The 21,610-nt window shown below is 39.7% G+C and overlaps 1 protein-coding gene across 2 annotated transcripts in view; it reads left to right on the top strand.

Moving 5' to 3' along the window:
- The window catches only part of cnnm4b (cyclin and CBS domain divalent metal cation transport mediator 4b), a 50,290-nt gene that overhangs the window by 20,745 nt on the left and 7,935 nt on the right, over positions 1–21,610 (top strand). The window contains exons 2-7 of one of the 2 annotated variants that reach the window (XM_085367519.1): positions 24–167; positions 626–760; positions 2,632–2,801; positions 14,778–14,874; positions 17,309–17,371; positions 21,470–21,526. In XM_085367519.1, the coding sequence (XP_085223645.1) occupies positions 24–167; positions 626–760; positions 2,632–2,801; positions 14,778–14,874; positions 17,309–17,371; positions 21,470–21,526 (666 nt within the window). The remainder of the gene's footprint in view (positions 1–23; positions 168–625; positions 761–2,631; positions 2,802–14,777; positions 14,875–17,308; positions 17,372–21,469; positions 21,527–21,610) is intronic. The other variant, XM_085367518.1, reaches the window with a different exon arrangement.

Genomic DNA, 21,610 nt, shown 5'->3' with positions numbered 1-21,610 from the left:
ATGAGGCTCATTCTCTGATTTAGGAAAATCCCACCTGGCCATTGTCCAGAAGGTGAACAACGAGGGGGAAGGAGATCCTTTCTACGAAGTGTTGGGGTTGGTCACCCTGGAAGACGTCATAGAGGAGATTATCAAATCAGAAATTCTGGATGAATCCGACCTTTACAGTGAGTTTGCTTTTGTTTGTCTTCCTTTATCACTTTATACTAAATTTGTCTTAACTTTCAGTTTAAGTAACACTATTAAATCTTTGAAGTATTACTGTTCAACCTTTGGGATGAATACCTGACAAATGTCAGGTTTCTGTTAACTGAATGAAGTGTAAATTTCACACACGTGTAGATATCCATATTTAGTATACACATTCAGTAATGCGCGTACACTCTTATATTGTACATATATTTATTCATATAATTCTCAGATTTACCCGTTCTTATACTTTGCCTGTTCTTATGTTATTGTATTTTTACACACCTCTGTTGCATGTGAAGCTTGCACACAAGAATTTCAGTCGCATGTACTGTACCAGTGTACCTGCACATGTGATGTGACAATAAAAGTGATTTGATTTGATCATTAATAAATGTTGCTTCTTCTGTTTTTGATTTTTTTTTGCTCTTCTTAGCTGATAATCGCACGAGGAAAAAGGTGGCACCCAACAAAAACAAGAGAGACTTCTCTGCCTTTAAACATGAGAGTGAATCTAAGGTGAAGATCTCTCCTCAGCTGCTGCTGGCTGCCCATCGTTTCCTGGCTACAGGTGAGAAAGGAAGTGTGGAAACAGGAAATGACACACATTCACTGTCAGTAATCGCAGTGTTACGTGTACTCAGTAGATTTATGGTAGGCTTCCTTCATTTTGATGGATGTGTTTCAAAAAAACCATCATAATGTAACTTTATTTTATTTTATCATATGAAATGCACAAAAAACACCTTTGGGATGTCGGTAAGTGAAGGATTCTGTCATGTGACCATCTGACAGGAAAGACAGGTCTATGCATGCAGTGATGAGTGATTTATTTACTTTTAGGATCTATTTAAGACCGATCAACATGTCTGCCTGTGCCTGCCATCAACTCTGGACAGACTCTAGCCAGCTGCATGTAATGCTACCAATGACACACATCTCTTGAGAAGTCGTAGGAATCTATCTGCTAAGTGTGTGTTAGCTGATATGAAGCAGTGGCTAACTGCATCGGGGAGTTAGCCACTGCATCTGGCAGTTAGCCACTGCTAGCATGACATAGCACTTCCTTCCCTGGCACACACTGTGGTATTCACGTCTGCTTTGTCTGGAGGCATAACGTCAGTGTCTGCTGACTTATGTTCACATTAATGATTCTTTCCCAGCAGATTTGAGAACATGTCTCTAATGCCTTTGTGCACTGCTGCATTCCTGCAGTATGACTGATGGTCGACAGACACATTTCAGACAGTAGAACGTGCATTATCACATAAATGCTTCCGTGTGGGTTTAAGGACTAATAACTGTTAGCTTCACCAGTCTTGACGACTTTGCTTTTTGGGGTTTTTTTTAAGGATATTAAAAGCCATTAATAGTAGACATAAAATTTAAAAGCTACACCTTTGATTTACGAAATCATTGAAAACACTGAATCCCAGCAACAGCAACAATACAGATGAACACTCTGACTAACTATGTAAACCATAGTGAAAGGAGGTTGTTTGCCTTTCCGATGATGAATTCCAACATTGGCAATATACAGTATGCCTCACTTCTCAGTGTGCAGTGACCATGGCTTTGTTTGCAGTTTGGGTGGGGAACAAAGCACTTACAGCTGAGCTCTGATTGCAACAGCCTGACGGTTGAGAAATCCATGTAAACCAAATATATTTCAACAGTTCTTCTTCTTTCTCATTTACTTAAAAAAAAAAAAAAAAAGGAATGCCAAAAAACAAACAAACAAGGACACCATGCATTAAACATCTCTGCAGCGTTTTTGCTCAATAAACACTTCAACCAAGTGTTTAGTTATCAAAACAATGTATTATTTTTATAAAACTTTATTTATTTTTCATTGAAAAAGTGTTTCAATTGTAGTTAATTCAACTATTCAAACGCTAACATTATTTTAAAAACAATCCTTTGACAAAAATGTGTCGCAAAAACAAATCTTATTAGATTGTTGGACCATGAACAAAATGTAATTATCAATTCGTCCTTACCTGAATAATCTTTAAACCTTACAGCTGTCACCAGGCGTTAAGAGCCACACATGGGTAACACAATAGTGTCATATTGTGTTTGTTTGTCTGCAGTTTCAGAATTGTTGATTTTCATTTAAGTACATCTGGATCCTTTAATTGAATAGTTGGTGGCCTACCTACTGACAACGTAACATATGATGCACCTTAAACTCAGCTTGAGTAACCTGTGTTTTCATTATGTTTATGCTGGACTGTAAATTATAGGTTGGCCTAACATGTGGATGAAATTAACCAACACTGTTTAATTTCATGTTTACTATTTTAAGAAATGCCTTGGTCTGTTTTGGTCAGACTATATACTTAAGAGTACTTACATTTAAAAAAAAAAAAAAAGTGTCCTTTAGTCTTCACTAATAAATGGTGTAAAATATCTGTTGTTCTGCTTTTTCTCTTTCGGCAGAGGTGAGCTTGTTCAACCCATCTCAGATTTCAGACAAGGTGCTGCTGCGAATCCTGCGTCACCCCGATGTGATCCAGGAGATCAAGTTCAATGAGAACGATAAGCGGTCGTCCCATCACTACATCTACCAAAGGGGCAAGCCGGTCGACTACTTCATTCTCATCCTGCAGGTACTCAGTGATTCAGGGAAATACATGTGTATTTGACTCCTTTGTTGCTTCAGGCTAGATTTGGAAAAATGGTTGGTCCGAATCCAAAAATCTGTAGTTGCTCACTCTGCTGTCAGATATTTGCTTTGAACTCTTCATTGACAGCACAGCACCAGGATTTTTTTGCATTTTGTTTAGCTGTTGTGTCAGAAAGACCTTAGAAGTACCTGTTGCTGAAGGAAACTGTGGTGTTCTATATGACAAGAGTTTTATCAGCAGATAGCATTTGTTGAATGAAAATATTGTATATCTTTACTTGATTAACAATTAAATTAATTATTAATGATGATTAATTAAGCTAGCTGTTCATCTCTGTAGTTAGGCATAGAAGAAAAGATTTTTGCCCAAAGCTTTAAATATGCTTTTACCGTTTAACATTTAAGCAACATCTTCACATCAGTGGCGGGAAAAAGAAACTCAGCAGAGACATATGATTCGCTTACCTAGGCATAAGCTGCTACGTTCATGGCACACCTGCAGTAACAGGAGATGAAACATGAACCGCACAGTTGAAAACTTCAAATTTTTCCGATGCTTTTCGTCCAGATTTTTCATGAAATATTTCAGCCTGTGTTTCATGCTTCTATTTATCAAGAAAAGACTTGTTACTCTTGTGGCAAAAGGTATAGTAGTATAGGGAATGAAAAGAAATTTGCACCCAAAAGTACTGGGCCACACGCCTCTTACCAATAGCAATAGCAATTTGTGTTTTCAGTCTCATTGCCATAGATCTGTAAAATCAAGTACCTTTCCATTCAGTCTGCTTCAATTAACATTTGTTTCAATTCAAGCTTGGTACTGTAATAAGATGGCACTGTGGCAACAAGGGAGCTTGTGAAATTCCTACTCTCCTAAATAATTTATTGTTGACTTCAACTGGTGTGGTTCCAAAGTGGAAGCATTTAGGGACAGAGCAGGGTTGCCAAATGTTGAGGATTCATCATTTACACTGCAGAGTCTCAAACCTCCTCTGGTGTTAACATTAGCCCACATGCTTCATTTCTGGATTTCCTGTAGGTCTAATGTTTAGATGACTCTGTACTTTTATCCACAGTGGGAATGTGTTGCCATATTGCCGTCTGTAATTCAGTAGTAATTATAAATAGTGACCTAATAATCAGGTTTGATTGATTAAAAGGGTGAAAAGAAGATTTCACAGTGCAGTGACCTCGGACAGACAAGCGGTGCCGGTAGTAGGGCTGCATTGGGGTCCTAGACGACATGCATTATATGCCTGGAGGAACTGATTACATCACAAACTCGCTGCTGTCAGATTGCTTCAATACACCAATCCCAAAACTGACATAGACACAACCATTTTCATCTTGAAAACCACCTCCTTCTACACGTCCATACTGTAGCGCACAAAAAAGTAACTTGCCCTGATTTTGCACATCTGCTGCACTCACTCTGTGTACATATAGACGTGCACTCAAATCCCAAAGGGTGGGAAAACTACGCTTCATTGTCTTAATGTCACTCTTTCACACACACATATTTCCCAGAGATCGTTTATGTCATTGTTCCCAAACAGTCATTAGCAGGGTTCACTAATCCGGAGATCTATTTCAGCTTTCTCCCCTCCATTCTCCTCTGTGAGATTTTCCCGGTGGGAGGCCGGATACTGTAGCTTTTGTGGACCCCACATGTGGAATAAGTCGGTGGCATTTACTGTAAGCATGCGGGGCTTACAATTTTCCACCTCTGGTTTCTGCATAGAAAGATACCACAGAAGCCTCTAACTAGGGACCAAGCAGTAATGCTGAACCCACAGTACACAGTACAGTACTTTTCTGATGTGTGCAAACACAAAACAGAGATTTGTGAAGTTTGATGGGTTGCCTCAAGTTACCAAAAAAAAAGAAAATCCAGGGATATGGATTTGGAAAGAGCTGAGATTACTTAACCTACAACATCCACACTAAAACATGGGCAGGTGCAAGCAAAAGAAAAAAAATGGCTTGCACTCGCCGGGGTTCCGCTTTAATTTATTTATTGCCCAAATAAAACTGCAACACATTGTGACACATCGGACTTTCCTGGCTCGAGCCCTCATTAAGCAATACAGAGTACATAACACCAGATTCTATAGTTGATCCCATACACACTATATAAAAGCGGGACATAGGAGATCGCCCACCGATCTGTGTAGTCTCATTTTGAAGTCTTGAGCTGCCATAATGGTTTTCTAAAACCAGATGCAGCAAGCGAGAAGTTGGTCTGATTGAGAAACCAAGGATATTACGTGCTCATGTGGTCATGACTCACCAGTCTCAGCGTAGGTCTGGCCTAAAGCATGCTGTGCTTTATTGTCTACTTTGCTCTAAATGGGACCAAAGTTTAGAAAATGAACATTGTGCTATACTAAATAAGACTTGCAACTAACATTTGAGACTTCAAACTCATGAGAATGTTTTACTGAGATTATAAAGCAAGTGAGAGACAGTCGTTTTCCCTTTTACAATCTGACATGTCTTTGCAACTTGAGAAAGACGTTAATACGATTCTGCATTTGTTTTGTTTTTTAACCCCCCCCCCCTTTAGCTTGTTTCAGTCACAAGGCTGTAAAATAAAGTCAGTACCAGAAACTGCAGTTCCCTTAATGGCCACTTGAAGCGAGCCCTAAATGCGAGGTCCCATTGACTGCCATATTGAAATAGGTCGTCCATGAAGTTTGCTTTTGTGTGTAAAATTCTACTATTTTATTATTGTTCTTCAGCAGTTCATACGACTCATTGACCAAGCCCACTCGCCTTAGCTGATAACCATCTTCTTATCCAAATATGGTCTTTTCTGACTTCAAAATGCAGAGTCCAAAGACGGTTTGGGACGTCTTTAGATAAGGGGAGAAATACTTTCAATAAATCTCTGCTTGTTTTCATAGATTGACTCACTGCACATACTTTGAACTGTATGTTTATATGCAGACGTAATTTTTTTTACTCTTATGTTTACATCAACATCCAGTGTGTGGTTGACTCGTGAGAATAAAAAACCTCAGATATGATAATTCGCTGCACTTGTTCCACTCCTTTTATAGGGTCCACATGATTACTTTGCATATGTGTGTGTTTTCCTGGCAGTGATCCTTGCTGTCAGCAGACAGCCTATTTGTTTATGACCCGAGTGATTTATGCGTCTATAAAGATGCTTAGTGATTCTCACAAAACAGTCAGTATCGCAGCCCGAGTCCAACTTCTGTTGTGTTCACAGGGTTCACTCAGCTTTAGGAGATGTGCAGGCATCATCTGAACATTTTTAGATGGTGTTTTATTTCAAGTATAAATTTTCCTGTTATGTTTTGATGTTGTACAAGAGGTTTGATCATTTTATTTTTGAGAAATCTCTGTTATGCATTTGTTTCGTGGACAAACTAGTTTCTGAAGTGCTGTACACGCAGTACATTCCAGGGTAATTACATCACATCATTATTAGAGAGAAGCTCCTTCCTGTTGTGAACAAGAGATGGAAAAATGGAGTCCTGTGAGAATAAGAAATATTCCTACACTTAAAAGGAGGCAATCTTTGTGTGTGAGTGTGTGTGTGAGAGAGCGAGAGATGGAGCCTACACCATCGACACGTTAGGCTGGGGTTGAGCTTCTTGTTAGTTGACACTGACTCACACTGTTAAATCCCACTGAGGAAATGTTTGTGTGTGTGTGAGTCAATCAGTTTGCACAAACTGTTGGAGGAAACTGTTCAGTTTGACATCAGCAGTTCATTTTATGACAAACACATGCTCGCAAACCACTAAACACAAGAGGCTGGCAGGACATACTAGGCCTCGCACGTGAAAGCTCACAACCACAGTCTCCCTCTTACACACACACACACACACACACACACACCACAATCAATGTCAGGTGGTGCATGTGTGTGTATGTGTGTGGTTTGAGGCAGAGCCCCTGCAGGCTTTGTTATAAGTTATTAACAAACCGGTGACAGTGAATCCTCAGACCTCTGCAGGGGCTCTACTGAGCTTCACACAAACACAAATGCAACCTACACAGCAGGAAGGATCCTCAGACAGTGTGGGTCCTTATCACCTCAATGTGCCTCTGAATCTATTTTCCAGAGTTGTAATAGTCACACAGAATGGCATTTACCTTTCTTTGTGACTGCAACACACAATTCCATCCCTCCTGTAAGGGATGCCTTCTTGTTTGTGACTAGATGGCTGCAATATTGTTTATTGGTTTTCTCTCTTGTGGGAGACATTATGTTATCCCAGATAGGGCGGTTCGATATAACGATATATATCGGATGACGATATAAAAACATCTATTGTTTCATTTTACGCTATCGTTTGTTTCGTGGTGTCGCAAAATAAACTGTTTATGGCAATATTTTTTGATCATTTTGATGGTCGCTGTAGTGGCTATATTAATGTCCTAAAGTTCTCTCTTTCTCTTATATTTAATATAACCACACTACAGATGGACAAGCGCCTGTTTTTATGCGTTGTCGTTAGCAACAACGACGGTAAAACCATCGCGTGTCCACTTGTTTAGTTTCCACATAAACCTTTCACAATAAAGCTCAAGAGACTTTTCAAAATAAACTGAATCATGTGAACTAGTATGCAGAGTATTGACGGATGAGAAGCAAAAAAGACCGTCAGGTGCTAAAAAATAAACCTTAGACTCAAACGTTAGAACAGGCTTTTCCCCGCAGCACGCCGTGCAATAAATACTCACAAAGAAAACGGCGGCCTTTACAACTTATGTCTAAAAATATATATTTTCACGCTACTCCAGGTACACCACGCCCAGCTGGAAACACTTCACGCAAGTCGAGCTGCCTGAGATTCACAGAATTTACAGAAAATGTTAAATTTTTGTGATTTATATCTTGTTATCGGGACGATAGATGTCTTATATCTGGATATGAGATTTTGGTCATATCGCACAGCCCTAATCCCAGAGTGTAAAAGTAGGAGTGAGGGTGGAGATGGCAGCAATGATTTTCCTTGACTATAAGAAACAAAAGCAGGTAGTACAAAAATAAGAGCTAATTAGAAATAAACTGTTGATATACTTCATATTAGGTTTTAATAAATATTCTGCTCTACGAGGGTTGTCTCCTGTGGAACTGGCTCCAGATTTGGGTTCAGGAGGCCTCTCTATTTGAAGATTAGGCTTGAAACTTTCATTTTTGATTAAGCTTACAGTTAGAGCTGCATTGGGTGACTTCTGCCACCCAATGCAGCCACCCTCTGTTACACTGCTATAGACTTAGTTGCTGCGGAGCTTCCCCTGATTTCTGATAAAACGCTTCCGGTCGCCGTGTGTGTATCTGAAACTGCTTCTCTTTCCTGAACCTTAAATATGTCACAGCAGATGGCTGCCTTTCCCTGAGCCCCTCCTGTCTGTCCTCTAAGGTCCTCAAAATGTTTCTTTAGTGACATCAGGTCCTCATTTCAACTCTGTGCCAGGACATCCTCTCTCACCTTGCTCTCTTAAACCTCTTAACCTCTGCTGTCATACTTTCACTGACTCCTCCTTTCTTTTTGAAGTCCTGCTTCCTTGACACTGCCATTGCTATGCTTTGTCACTGAAGTGTTTAGCAGTCGCAGCACAACATAAATGATCATTCAAGTTCACAAAGATCGGTTTGATGCATAAGCTGTCGTTACTGACAAATATCACAGTGCTGATGAGTCCTAACGTGGCCGCTTGAACTTTGGCCAAGACCCACCTACAGTTCAGCAAAAACACACAACCAGAAAACACACCTTCGTTGAACTTTAAGCTGAATAGCTGAACAGCTCAAAGTTAGTTAGAAATGAGCACGAGATGTGTTGCTCTGAGGTTTATTACCACCCTCGGAAACTAAAGCAAATTGTGGTGTACTAACACATTGTGTTGTGGGTCTCTTTCTTCTGCAGTAAGGCCCATATGATGTGTATGTTTATGAATTATGGCCTGTGAGAGCTCCATGTAGTGACAATTGTTTCTGTTGTCCTTTTGGAAGGACAGGCTCCGTCTCTGAGACAAAGAGAAGTGTGTAACTGTTATAGGACACTTTTTTTTTTTAAATTTTTCCTTTTTTCCTCTCAAGTATCACTCGTCAGTCATTCAGGAACTGTGTGTGAAGAAAATTTTAATCAAAGTGGTTTTCATGTATTTGGTGAAAGGACAAGGTGCTAAATATTAACTAGAAAACAAATGAACATAAAAATTAATCATTGTTAAAACGTCGCTTTTCACGAATACTGGATCAGACATTCTAAATTCTGAAGATTATTCCAAACTTTCCTTGAATGGTGATCTTCAGTGAAGTTCCTTTTAGCCTGAGATGGGCCTTAATTTTCAGCTAGTTGCTGGCTGAAAATGTACTAGCTGTTTGAAACTAATATTTAGGGGAGAAATATTCAAAGCCAATCTTTTCAGCCTTTTTTGCAGGTCTGCTAAATATACACGTGTTTTATGCATAATTCCTTCATCCACAGCTTGACCGCAATTTCCAGTTTGACTTCTACTAGATTTTTAAATAAAGGTTTAAATAATCGTTTGCTTCACACAGTAACATGGTCATTTTTTACAGTTTTGGTTATTTAAAAAAAGATGATCGGCATGAAAGTGTTTCTGTGCTGCATTCATTTTTACAGTTAGACTCTTAAATGTTTCCCTTGTGTTTTAAAGCAGTGCACCTGCCTACTCCTTGAGCCTTTCTTAAGAGTCCTCGAGCAATGAAGGACGTCAGAAAGAAAACATTTTGTGCAACAGGGCAGATAAGACTGATTCACCTGTGTCAAAGAATTTGATTTATGGAAGTCCAGTGAGTATCAAGATATGTAAGAGATAAACACCAGAGAGAACATAGTTCCTAATAGTACAGAGTGCTCACAACAACATTTAAAGATTTTTTTTTTTTTTCTGGAAATATAATGTTACTGCTCTTAAAATGTATTCTCAGTGGTTTGATCACCACGAGGCTAGTGTCACTTATGGTTCTCACTCACTTTGTTTTGGGCAGACTAGAGCAGAAAGTCTGAGCTTTTATCTCATACAGGAGCTTAAGAGGGTTTCGTAATTAAGGTTTGAGACAGTTTTTACTGCAGATCTGACAGACTTTTAAGAAAGACTTTCTTCTCATATCCCAAATCTGAAAAAAATGACTTTGATACCTAATAAACCAGCACGGCTAATGAAAGTGCTCTGCTTTCATGATGTTTTCATGTCATGACTGTGCTTTTGCTTAACGTCGGGTCTGATCAGAGCACCGGCAGACTTTACACCTCTCGCGTTTGTCCTCTGCCTCCCTCTGTTTCTATTCTTTCTCTCCTCCCTCCCACGTTAACCTCCATTTAAATTAAACACCAACCGTCCAGCAGCGTGTGTGGCTTATGTCGCTCGGAGTCAAGCTTCAGCATGTTTCTATGTGTGTTTCTTTTTTGTTTGTTTGGTTTGGTTTGGTTTTTAGCATGCATATGTTTCAAGCTCACTATTTGACCTTTGCCAGTATTCACATACACACAGACATGACTAACATGCCAGGAGATGATTGACATCTTTCACAGCTCTGATATACTTGTAAGAGGCAAAACGCTGGTGGCAGAGCAGGTTTAACAATTTCATTAGCAGTCATAGAAGGAAGTCTCGCTACTGTAAACCTTGTATACTTGTGGGGCAACGGTAGAGGAGTTGTTCGAGGGATGTCGAATCTTCCTGGTGGTTGTTTGTTTTCTTTTCTGCTTTGCCAGTAAAGGAGAACAGTTAGAGGAGGCTTGCAGCGAATGTCTGCTCGTAGCGGGTAGCGGGTTGTCCTTGATTAAGGCATTCGACCTCCGATTACTCTGCAGGAGCCTGTGGGTGCAGTGAGCAGGTGTGAATGATTCTAACCAGACAAATTTGGACCAAGACATTTTGCCAAAGGGAGTCGTGCCAAGTCAATGTAGCCTTCAAAATAAAGCTAAAATGAAAATTCGCCCACTGAGAGGAAGGATTGTCCTGATTTGGGAAATGTAGTTTGATTTTGCCCCCATCCACCCAAAACATGTTCTTGAAATACAAATTTAATCTAAAAGGTCAAATAGCATTACATGTTAATGTTGGCTTGTAAACTGTAGCATGCAGCCATGTGGGAGTATCCAGGACAAGCCTGAAGGTGTGACTGTACCTGAATACCAGTCACCAAAACATGTTTAACATTTGCACAGCCATTTGATCTGACTTTTGACTTCTCCCTTATTCACAAGGAGTCGCCACAGCAGGTAGTGCTGCATATTTAATTCTCTGCTAATGCAGCCCTAAATGGATTCATGTCTCCTCCTGGGATCGAACACGTGATCTTTCATTTGTTAGATGCACTAGTGCAAAACTATAATTTGTAGGTTTTTTTTTTAATCACAACTCTCACTGGAATACACTCAGACAGGTCACTGTCAGGACACCCCCACTTCAAATACAAATACATTTTCTTTAAATGAAACTTTACCAACACCCTCATTCAGTATATAGAATAAGCTTAAAGCAAATAAAACATAATGATTCAAATAACCGTTACAACTGCTGCTTGTCTTTGGCATCCATGAATTGTCACATTTCTTTTTAAGCCATGTGTTTCTTTTGAGAATCACTTGTACTTTGTTGTTGTACTTTACTCTGTGTAGAACTGAAAAATACATGAGTCTGGCAAAAAAAAAAAGGGGGGGGGGAGCTGTGATTTTACACTGTAAAAAGTAGCTTCCCATTCTTAGCTGTGTCCCAATTCCTAGGACGCATCCTTCCAAGGACCCGTCCTTCGCGGTCTACGTGGGCCTTTGATGAGCGAATAGGTCGGAAGTGCAAAGCTGTGAAATGGGACGGTCTAGCCTTCAGATTTGCGTCACCAGCTGTGTCTGTGGACTTTAATAAACTCAGCCGTCTGCTCCTTGCTCCGTAATATATAACAGGACACTGGAGCAAATTCTCGACCATCTCGCACTTCTGTTTAATCAGTTTTCTGTTTGACGTTTATTCAGCTGTGCGAAAACTATCACCGTCATCTCTTTGTGCTCAAATCTGCTAATCTGCTGGCACTATTTGCAGTTATCCCCAGTAGGGTGATAATTGGTTCACTTTTGTATGACATATGATGGCGTGATGGTTAAAAGCTACACTTCAGAAAAGCGTCTGCCAATTAAAAAGTCGCACATTGTCTCTGGGATGGGGAAAGGATAAAAATGCTGTGCAGTTTCAGATAAAGAGGAACCTCGAGGCACCCTGTGCTGCAGTTAGCAAGCAAACAAAGTGTCAAATAATTAATCACCTGACAGGTCAGCAGATGATTGGTCATTGTTTATTGTCCTTTAGATGTTACCCCCTCTGCACCCTCAGTTCGTCAGCTCGCTGTATAACACACAGTTTCACAGGAATACACATCAGCACCATATGTAACGAATTTAACCCAGTTAACCTCAAATCGTGTGTGTGTGTGTGTGTGTGTGTGTGTGTGTGTGTGTGTGTGTGTGTGTGTGTCTTACTGTTACTGTTTTCTTTCACTCTTTCTCTCATCTGTGTTTATGTTAATCAGCATTTTTATCCATTCAATCACCAGATTAATCATTTAATTATTTGCAGATCAAATAAAGAATTGGCACAGCAATGATGAAATAGTCTTTTTTTTTTTGAGAGCAAACAGAGTATTTTAGGAAGAGCGAGACCTCAAAAAGGTAAACAAGACTAAATATGGATACACGAATCAGGTTGTATGTGGTTGGTGTCCTAATTGTTTCTAGAGTGTTAGGCTGTGGTGTAGATTTCTGTTCTGATCACTTTTGACATCAGTTGTGAAATGCTTCAGACCGATGTTGTAAGTTTAATTCACCAGAGAGTTTGCGATCGAAACCGCCCACCTGCTAACTCCAGTGACGGATACACTCTCTCTCCCTCTCATCTCTTGTAACAACAAAGCCAGGTTTCTAAATTGGCACGCGCCCTAAAATAGCACAATGGATGGTTATATCAGACTAATTGTGTTTGTTGGCTGCTCGTGGTGAACCAGGAGGTCTTAAAGGGAAATCCACAGATAATTAAGTTAAAACAATCATTTCTGATTGTTAAGTTTTTATGATTTTGATTGCTGAGTTATTAATCTGTGTCTGCAGGTTTTACATGCTGATGATATGCATTTCTATCCACATAAATCCTTAATAAACTCCTGAAACATGAATGCAAACCTGCATTTTTAGAGCAGTGCTTACCTTCTGTTTTTGGTAAAGTTGACACTTTATTAATGTCATTTCAACATTAAACTGAAATATTAGCCAAAGACATAAAATATTTTATGGCTGCTGTGTTTGGAAGCTTTAAAATCTGCACAAAAATTCCAAATTAGGTTTAATCAACACTTAACAGCAAGCTCATTCAGATGTTAGAATTTAAGTCCTAAGCTAATTGTCCTGCTGTATTTGTCACTGCTGTAAGCACGGCCCACCCTCTGTCCTGTGCCCATCTCCTTCTTTTGTTGTCCTTTTATTTTACCACCTGTTATGTTTTCATCAGCTCAGTCCATTTGCAGCGGGGTGGGAGGATGGAGTGAAGGAGGGATGGCAGCATGGATTAACTGTGCTGTGTTGTTGCTGCAGTTCACACATTCCAGCAGGACGATCCGGGCCAACAGCCTCCAAAACAGAGGCCTCCTTAACCCCCTTCTGTCCTGTCCTCTGTCCTCTTATCCCTCCATCTCCCTCTGTGTGTCCCTAATCTCTCTTCCATATCTCTTTACAAAGAAACTTGTGCTACTCTAACTCCCCTTTCTCTCCATTGCATCACATCCTCCCTCTGCAGACAGCAGCACTGCCAGATGTGTATCATGTTTCACAGTGTTTATTGACGTCTGATCAAGCCCAGAGTAAACCTATTTCTTCCCACAAGTGATGCAAAACATCTCCCGAGTATGGTCACTAATAACTGCTATACGGTTTTTTCACCTGCTATTGCACCGCCCTCTAGAGGCCAATTTGTATAATTTCACAGAAAAGAAAAGAAAGGTCAGGGCTGCTCAGCAGAAATTATGATCTTCCAGTGCTTTAGGACTTAATTAGGGGAAAGGATTGACTGATTTAACAGAAAGTAAATCAGTATCTCCAGTAATATTTTTAATCAAAATGACCAAACATAGCCAGTGAGTCTGTTTTTAAATATCAGGAATTCGTCCTTTTTATTGTCATACATGATGGCAAACTGGATAAGGCTTTGAAATACTTGATGGACAAAATCAAAGTAAATTTTTTATTTTTAAGGTGCGCCACACACACACACACACACACACACACCCACCACTGCTGTGTTGTTATATAACCGACACTGGGGTTAGCGTCTTACCCAAGGACACTACAGCATATGCAGGGACTTCAAATTCAAATTTTATTTGTCACATACGCAGTCATACACAGTACTATATGCAGTGAAAATACGATAACAGTGACTTGTTAGCCTGTGATTAGCGAGAACAGGAATAATAGGAAATAAATAAATGCCTTTTAAATAAAAACTCTCTCTCCTTCTCTTTCACACATATGTTTAATCAGTTTGCTGAAAGTTTAGTTCTGTCGTGAGGATATGACCTTGTCTAATACGCACAGCCCCAAAGGATTCACTACAGAACATTTACATGCCTCAAGTCATGAGGCAATTTTAGAGCCACGTTATGTTTCGCTGCATTTATGTCAAAATGAGTAAGGTCTTTTGTATTATTTTGGCATAGAAACATTAGCTTCAGATTAAATGGATAGCTGGAATCTAAGAACATAAATGTTCCGAAATGCTGCGGTCATTTAAATAGAAATAGATATTTTAAATCATCTATTATGTCTGCCTTAATTTTTCATTGGTTCTGAAATATTGCATGTGGCTCAGCACAAGGCTTGAGGATGAGTTTTCAGAGTAAATCCACATGAACAGTTGCAGCCTTAACTGTTAAAAAACATAAACGTCTGTCTTGATTTTGCAGGGTCGAGTGGAGGTGGAGGCTGGAAATGAGAACATGAAGTTTGAGACCGGACCTTTCTCATACTATGGTATCATGGCACTCAGTGCTCCCACACTGGGTGAGTCCAGAACACATTACTGTATTTCACACACACACAAAGAGCATTACACCAATATCTCAGCTGGTACAGACGGACAGCTTTGCAACATTATTATGTGGCCCAGGATTTCTTTTTAGTGCGACACAGCATGTTGCTTATCATATGTAGTATATGATAAGCAAATTAAATACATTTAACAGCTGACTACGTAAAGTTCTATTAGTTAGTAGTATTAGTATTAGTTAAATAGCAAGAAGGAACCACTACAGAGCAAAGTGTAAACATTTACAGGGACAAAAAAGAAAAAGCATCTAAAAGTACACAAAAGTACACAGCACTCTTCTTTGGCCCGTCCCCCAGGTTCCTGAAATTCAGTCTTGTTTTTAAAAAAAACAAAAAACAAAACATACATATCACCAATCAGATTCCTGCACTTTATTCCCACCTTGGAGAGGAATTAGAAGTCTTCCAGCTCCACCTGGTGCACAGTTTAAAACATTACAGTTGGCAACTTCAAAGGGCTCGTAAAATACAGTCTGGTGGCAAATTAAAGGAAAAAAATAAACCCGTGAAACTAGAGCGAGGAGAGCTTTTTGGTACCGTGTTTTGTGTTACTGCAAATCACTGACCTTTAACTTACATTGAAACATTTTTAGCTTGATGGGAGTGGTGTCTTCCAGAATCATAGCACCACCAACATCAGGACACTAGAGGTCACTGAATGTTTTGAGTATGAAAATGATCTCAACCAGTGAATCACCTGCAGGTCCCATACGTTAGACAGCAGTCTAAGGGATGCACCAATGTGTGCTGATACCAGTGTTTAAACATCACACCTTGACCAGTGTTGAATGTTATTCCCACGTGACTTTAAGCTCTTTACCGCACAATACTTAAACATAAACAATCACAACTGATTCAGTAACAGATAAATATGATGGGCTCTCTCATTTGCAGATACCGACTGATATATCAATAAATATGGTGAATATTGGCCAATAACAATATTCTATTGACATTTGGTGCCTCTGGAATCTGTGCCGAAGTCCAGTGAAACTGATCTGGATGCATGAACACAGTTTAAATTGTTTATTATTCAAAAAAAATTAATGTTATTAAAATTGTTGGCTGGCAGGAGGGAACGTGCAAAGCAGCTTGTCAACCATCATGTGTCACAACAGGAAACTGTACGTGTGCGAGTTTCTATTACTGCTTTTTTTCATGCACACAGTCACAAACGTTTTGTGCTTGAGACATTTTCATCGGATTCACATAATTTGTTCATAAACACTTGGTGCACCTCATAGTAACTTATTACATGTTTCATATTTGAAAAACAAATCTGAAAACTCGCTGTTTGTCATACGTGAACTGCTGGTAAATTAGAAGTAACCATAGGTCACGTACTTCATGTAGCTTAAGCGTTACAAACATGTAATGCACGCTCAGGTTTCTCACATCCCTTTAACAAGAACTATGTCTTCATTGTACCATGTGTTTCTGCACGTATTCAGCATTAAAAAAAATAATGTTCTGGGTTCACGGAGGCCATGGGATATCACATGTATCTGAAAGGAGAAATGACTGCAACAGTGATTGTGAAACAGCTTTGTTGATGACTTTTTTTTTTTTTCCTGTCACGTTTGGCTATTTTGCCATCAGAATTATTGTCTAAAGGCGAAGAAAGATGCCCCACGGATTTACTTTACCAAATGGACCATCCCAGCCTTGCTGTAATGGTCTATTTGATTCACCTTTTATTGTTTATTTTATTTTATTTTCACTTGTTAAATACGGGACCGACTTGACTGGGGAAAAGAAAGGGAAAGAAAAACAGCAGGGAAGAGGGACGGGGATAAAGGGCAAAAAACAAAAACCAACAAAATAAGCAGACAAAAAATACATATATCAATCACCTGGATCACCTGTTGAGAAAGAAAAAAGAGAAAACAAGCAGGAGAAAAAGAGAGCAATACAATAAACAACATCACGATGATCTATGGGAATATAACAGTAAATACTAAATATTAAACATTATTGTGCAGCACGTAAGATCGACAGCGCACAGTGTGCTGTGAGGTAGGAGCCAAAAAGGGTGTAGTTTGTGTGTGTGTGAGCATCCGTGTGTACACCTGTGAGCATGAGCGCGCCACAGCCCCGTCCTCCGGGGCATGAAGCAGATATGAAGGAGATCAAGACTCCAGACATCCAGAGGCCCCCAGAACACAAGAGACCAAGGAAGACCAACAGAGGGGCAGCCGCGCCACTGTCCCAGAAAGAGCTGAGGAGCAGAGCAGAGTTTCTCCCGGTTTTGCATGTCCTTGTCCAGACTGGAAGCAGATCTGTCTCTCACTGACTGTCCCTCCCTCGCCTTCATTCCTCTGCCCCCTCTGTCTCTCCTCATCAATATTACCTCCTCTATCCTTCTTTCCTTCCTTCTCTCCTCTCCCAGTGGCTGCACATCGTCCTCGTCGCCTCTCCTTTAAGAGGTTTTCTCTGTTCTCTCGGTTGCCAGGTAAACGCCGGCATGTCTGGGTCCTTTAACACAAAGGACACATGGGTACTGGGTGGATGGGTAGAGCTTGAGTAGAGGGGGGCACTAGCTTTGACTCTGTTGTACATGTTGGGCGAATTGATGCCGGATCACTAAGAGAAGAGAAATTCTCATGGCAGTGCTCTTTGTGGGTTTAAATAATAGATCACAGATAAGACTTTTATATACAGTCCTGTAATTTTTGCTCAGTCCTCACCTGTCCTCACATCACCATTTGATTGCCCAAAGGTGCAGCACGTTGAGGTTTCAGCCCACAGATCAGAAGTACAGCGTTAGCTTTCTTCTCTGTGTGATTCAAGGCGGATTTGCCCTTTAAGGAGAGCAAAGATTTAGAGGTTAACAGCTACTTTTTGGCAAAGAAACTCTTTGATCAACCAAAGCAACCTCAGATCAAACTACATCTGTATTTTATTGTTACAATTTTGGGCAGTAAATGAGCAGGAGGAAAGAAGAAGATGATAAATGAGTGTTTTCTTAATGTAGGCCAGCATTAAGTTAAATTTACTTCATTATAAACAACTTAATCTCTGTTTAAATTAACTTATTTGTAAAAATCCGTTAAATCTTTTTATTTTTTTCTCTCTCAGCCTGAACGGTGTTGGTTTGTGTTGTTACCACAGCCCACTTTGTGAACTCGAGAATGAGGCAAAGTAGGATTTTTAAATTGATTGAAACCCAGTGAACTCGATGCCCCAGTCAAAAGTCAGGTTTTCTGGTAATCTTGGGAATGCATTAACCGAGGAAGTCATCTTGGATTTTCACATATATTATCATAGGTGAATCTGCTCGGAGGCTAAGGGACAGCACGAGCGACTGCCAGTATTTCTAGAGTGTTATGCATTCATTTAAAAGAAAAAAATGATTTTTTTTAGTACTCATAGCTTTGTTTAGTCACAGTCACATGTGTAACCAAAATGGCAATAACTTACCTTTTGACAACCTCTACACCAAATATTAGCCATAGCTCGTTTTTAACCCCTAAATATTTGAATAGGCTCTGCTTTCAAAAAGCAGCATCAGTTATTTCAATTATATGAAGTGTAAAATAATCCCAAATTGCCTTTTATTTGTCTCAAAAGTGTCTTTAAGGGTGTTTTCAAAATCGTTTTTGGATCGTTTGCTTTAGGCTGTTATCCATGTAAAGTATGTTTAGAGTGTTTTAAACTAGATTGGAGAGACTTGAAGACGGATGATGGAGATGTGGAATATTGTGACTTGGTGGTTAGAGAAAAAGAATGATTTTGGTCTGTACAGTAAGCTAATTTTGCACATTCGTTGATTCATAGTAGCACCGAGGCGATGCAAGTGTGAAACTGGCGTCTGTCGAATTTTTTGAAATAATGAAAGTTGATCAAAGAGTTTATCAACCAGAATGTCAGCACGCATCTTAAACTGGGAGGGAATGCGGGGGGAATAACACGATCACGTGGCATATCTAAAATAAAACTCAGAAGGACGGGACAACATCATGAGATGCACAGAAGGGACATGAATCCCCTCGGGGGTTAAGCTGTCTGCTCTTTGCACACTGCTCCTGATAGCTTCAGATGGGGTTGTCTTCTGTTGGCATCGCATGAGTTTTTACGTATAACTGCTAATGCAATTTAAAAAAGAAAAACACAACGAGCTCCCAAAAGATCGATTCTCTTCATCTGGACGTACTGTTTTCAATGGAGAATGTGGAGCTATTAAGAAGCAGCATGTGAGCCTTTTAATTCAGCTCTTTTTGTTGTCCTTGACCTGACGATGTCACGAAAACACTCGTTTCAAATCGACTAAAGAATATTAATAGCTGTAATAGACTGTAGTGTTTTTAAAGCACAGTAAGAAAAAAAAATTAAAATGGGTGTATGGTGATTGTTATTTAGAATTTGGTCCAATCACTTGTCTGCCTTACTGTTAAAAGCACCGATTCACTGTGCGAGCACTACTTCACAGGTAGAGGGTAGTTCTTTTAAAATTTTCAGAGTTTTGTTCTCAAAGATCCAGTAGGAGACTTTTTGGGGGGTTTGACACAGTGACCAGGGCCCGTATCCCTAAAGAATCTTTGTGCAAAAAGTGGCTCCTAGCGGCCAAATTCTAAGAAAATTCTCAGAGTCATGACGTTTTCTTAGAATTTCCCCTAAAAGTGACACGACAATCCCAGTTAATATAAAAGCTATTCCTCAAGATTCCTAGCGCTTAAAAGGGCTCCTAAGGCAAGATCTGCTAAGAGCAGGGAAGAGGACTTTTAGTGGCTTAGGAGTTCCCCTAAGCAGCTGCACAAAATGGCCAACAGAAGAGGCAGGAGTGATGTCCTGCAAACACTGGATGACAGGGAATTATTGAGATGCTACAGATTGGATCGTGCAGGAATCATGTTTGTGGTGGATCTCCTTAGAGATGCAATTACTTCACCAACTCGACGCCACAACGCTATTACACCGGAGACGAAAGTAATCACAACCCCGAGGTATTTGGCAACCGGGAAAATGCAACAATGCAGCAGTGATGACTTGGGTCTGCAATCACAGACATTGCTAAAAGCTGAGCCATGTTACCCTCGTTAAGACCACACTGGACTTGTAACGTTGTGATTTCTACTTCATTAAGGACAGCCCCTTGAGATAGGCCATCTTGTTTTCAACGGGGTCCATATGGGAGTGAAAGTACAAAATATGCCAGCTAGGATATTTATATGAGCAAATAAGACACGAATCATTATTTGAACAGGGTGTAATGAGTTTAAGTTTTCACATATTTTAGATTCTAATGGCTATAACCCCTACAGCTTACTATTCATTTTCCAGATATTTTCTTGAATGTGAAATATTATTTACAATTACAGTCAGCATAAGATTAGAGTATATAATATGTTTATTGATTTGAGGGTACATCCTTTGCTCATTATCACCAAAAGCTCATTTCCATCAAACTTGTAGGATCAACCAATCACGGCTTTTGAAATGATGACTCATACCTAGCAACGGGGTCAACCACACCTCCTCACTAAGATAGGATTTTCCATCCATTCCTTGCTCAGAGTTCACTGAAAATGTTCTGGAATCACTTCTAAGCTAAAACTCCTGGCAAGGAATTTTTAGGTTAAGTTAGGAGCTCTCTGAGAGGATTCTCAGAATCTTTAGGGATACGGGCCCAGATCTCACAATAAGGTTTAAAACTTTTATGTTTTTAGTACACGTGGGCACAGTTTTATAACATCAAAGCATCATTAATAACTCAATCCAGACTAAAGAGTGGCTCTGTTCATCCTACCACTGAGCACATTTTGAACACAGTAAGTCAAGAAAAAGGTTAAAAATGACACTTACTTATGTCATTAAATGAGTAATAATGAGTAGAGAGCTATCCCTGTCCCCACACCTCTGAAATGGTTGTAAAACTATGTATGTGCTAGGCAAACAGCATGATTGGTTCATACTTTTCCCATTTAGGCTTTCAATTGTGTCTTTCCAGGGAGGGCCGGGGTATCGCTATCTTTAGCACTTGCGTTTTTAGCTAGCAGAGAGCATATGTATGGGGGAGAAACTTATGACCTCATTAAACACTTTCCTTATGAGCTTCCTGTTTCATTTTCAAGTGTAATTTTATACATTAAGAAAAAAACCATCATGATGTATTTAGGAAAAATTCGACAATAAAGCCGGATATGCTTTATCATTCCTCTCCCTTGAGATAATCAGATCCACTCCTTCATTGTTACATGACAGTTTCACAGAACTAAGATGATGCAAGTTGAGAATTCATAATTCTCACAGATCAATGGGATAATGTCTTTTTTTTTTATATAAGGTACTTTTATATGTAAAGAAAGATTTGAAATTAAATAGGGTGCTAACTTGTGAGTGGTTGAGTGTCGTTTTCAGTTGTGGCTGCATAATAAGTTGACAGGATACAACTAAAGAAAGGTTCCCTACTGGATCTTAAAATGATTATTTTAGACAATTATTGTTTCCTGATGAAGTGACATCTAACCACTAACTTAAAAAGTAGCCATAGACAACCAGGATTAACTTTAGAGCTCAATTTCTTGAAAGCTAACACACTTGACATGTCTAGGTAAAACCGTTTCCTATGACTCACTGAGGCCCCCTACTGGAAGACTCACGCCAACTGGTAATAACACACATCTGGTAATGAGCTTGCGTGTGAAGCGCGTGTGTGACACATCCAGGAGTATCATCAGCTGGATGACGTCCG

This window comes from Diplotaxodon limnothrissa, linkage group LG12, assembly GCF_057381915.1.
Source record: "Diplotaxodon limnothrissa isolate DT_005_m linkage group LG12, D_limnothrissa_male_GT1.1, whole genome shotgun sequence".
NCBI lineage: Eukaryota > Metazoa > Chordata > Actinopteri > Cichliformes > Cichlidae > Diplotaxodon > Diplotaxodon limnothrissa.
The sequence above is the reverse complement of the archived record's forward strand: the minus strand, read 5'-3'. Positions and strand labels throughout refer to the sequence as shown.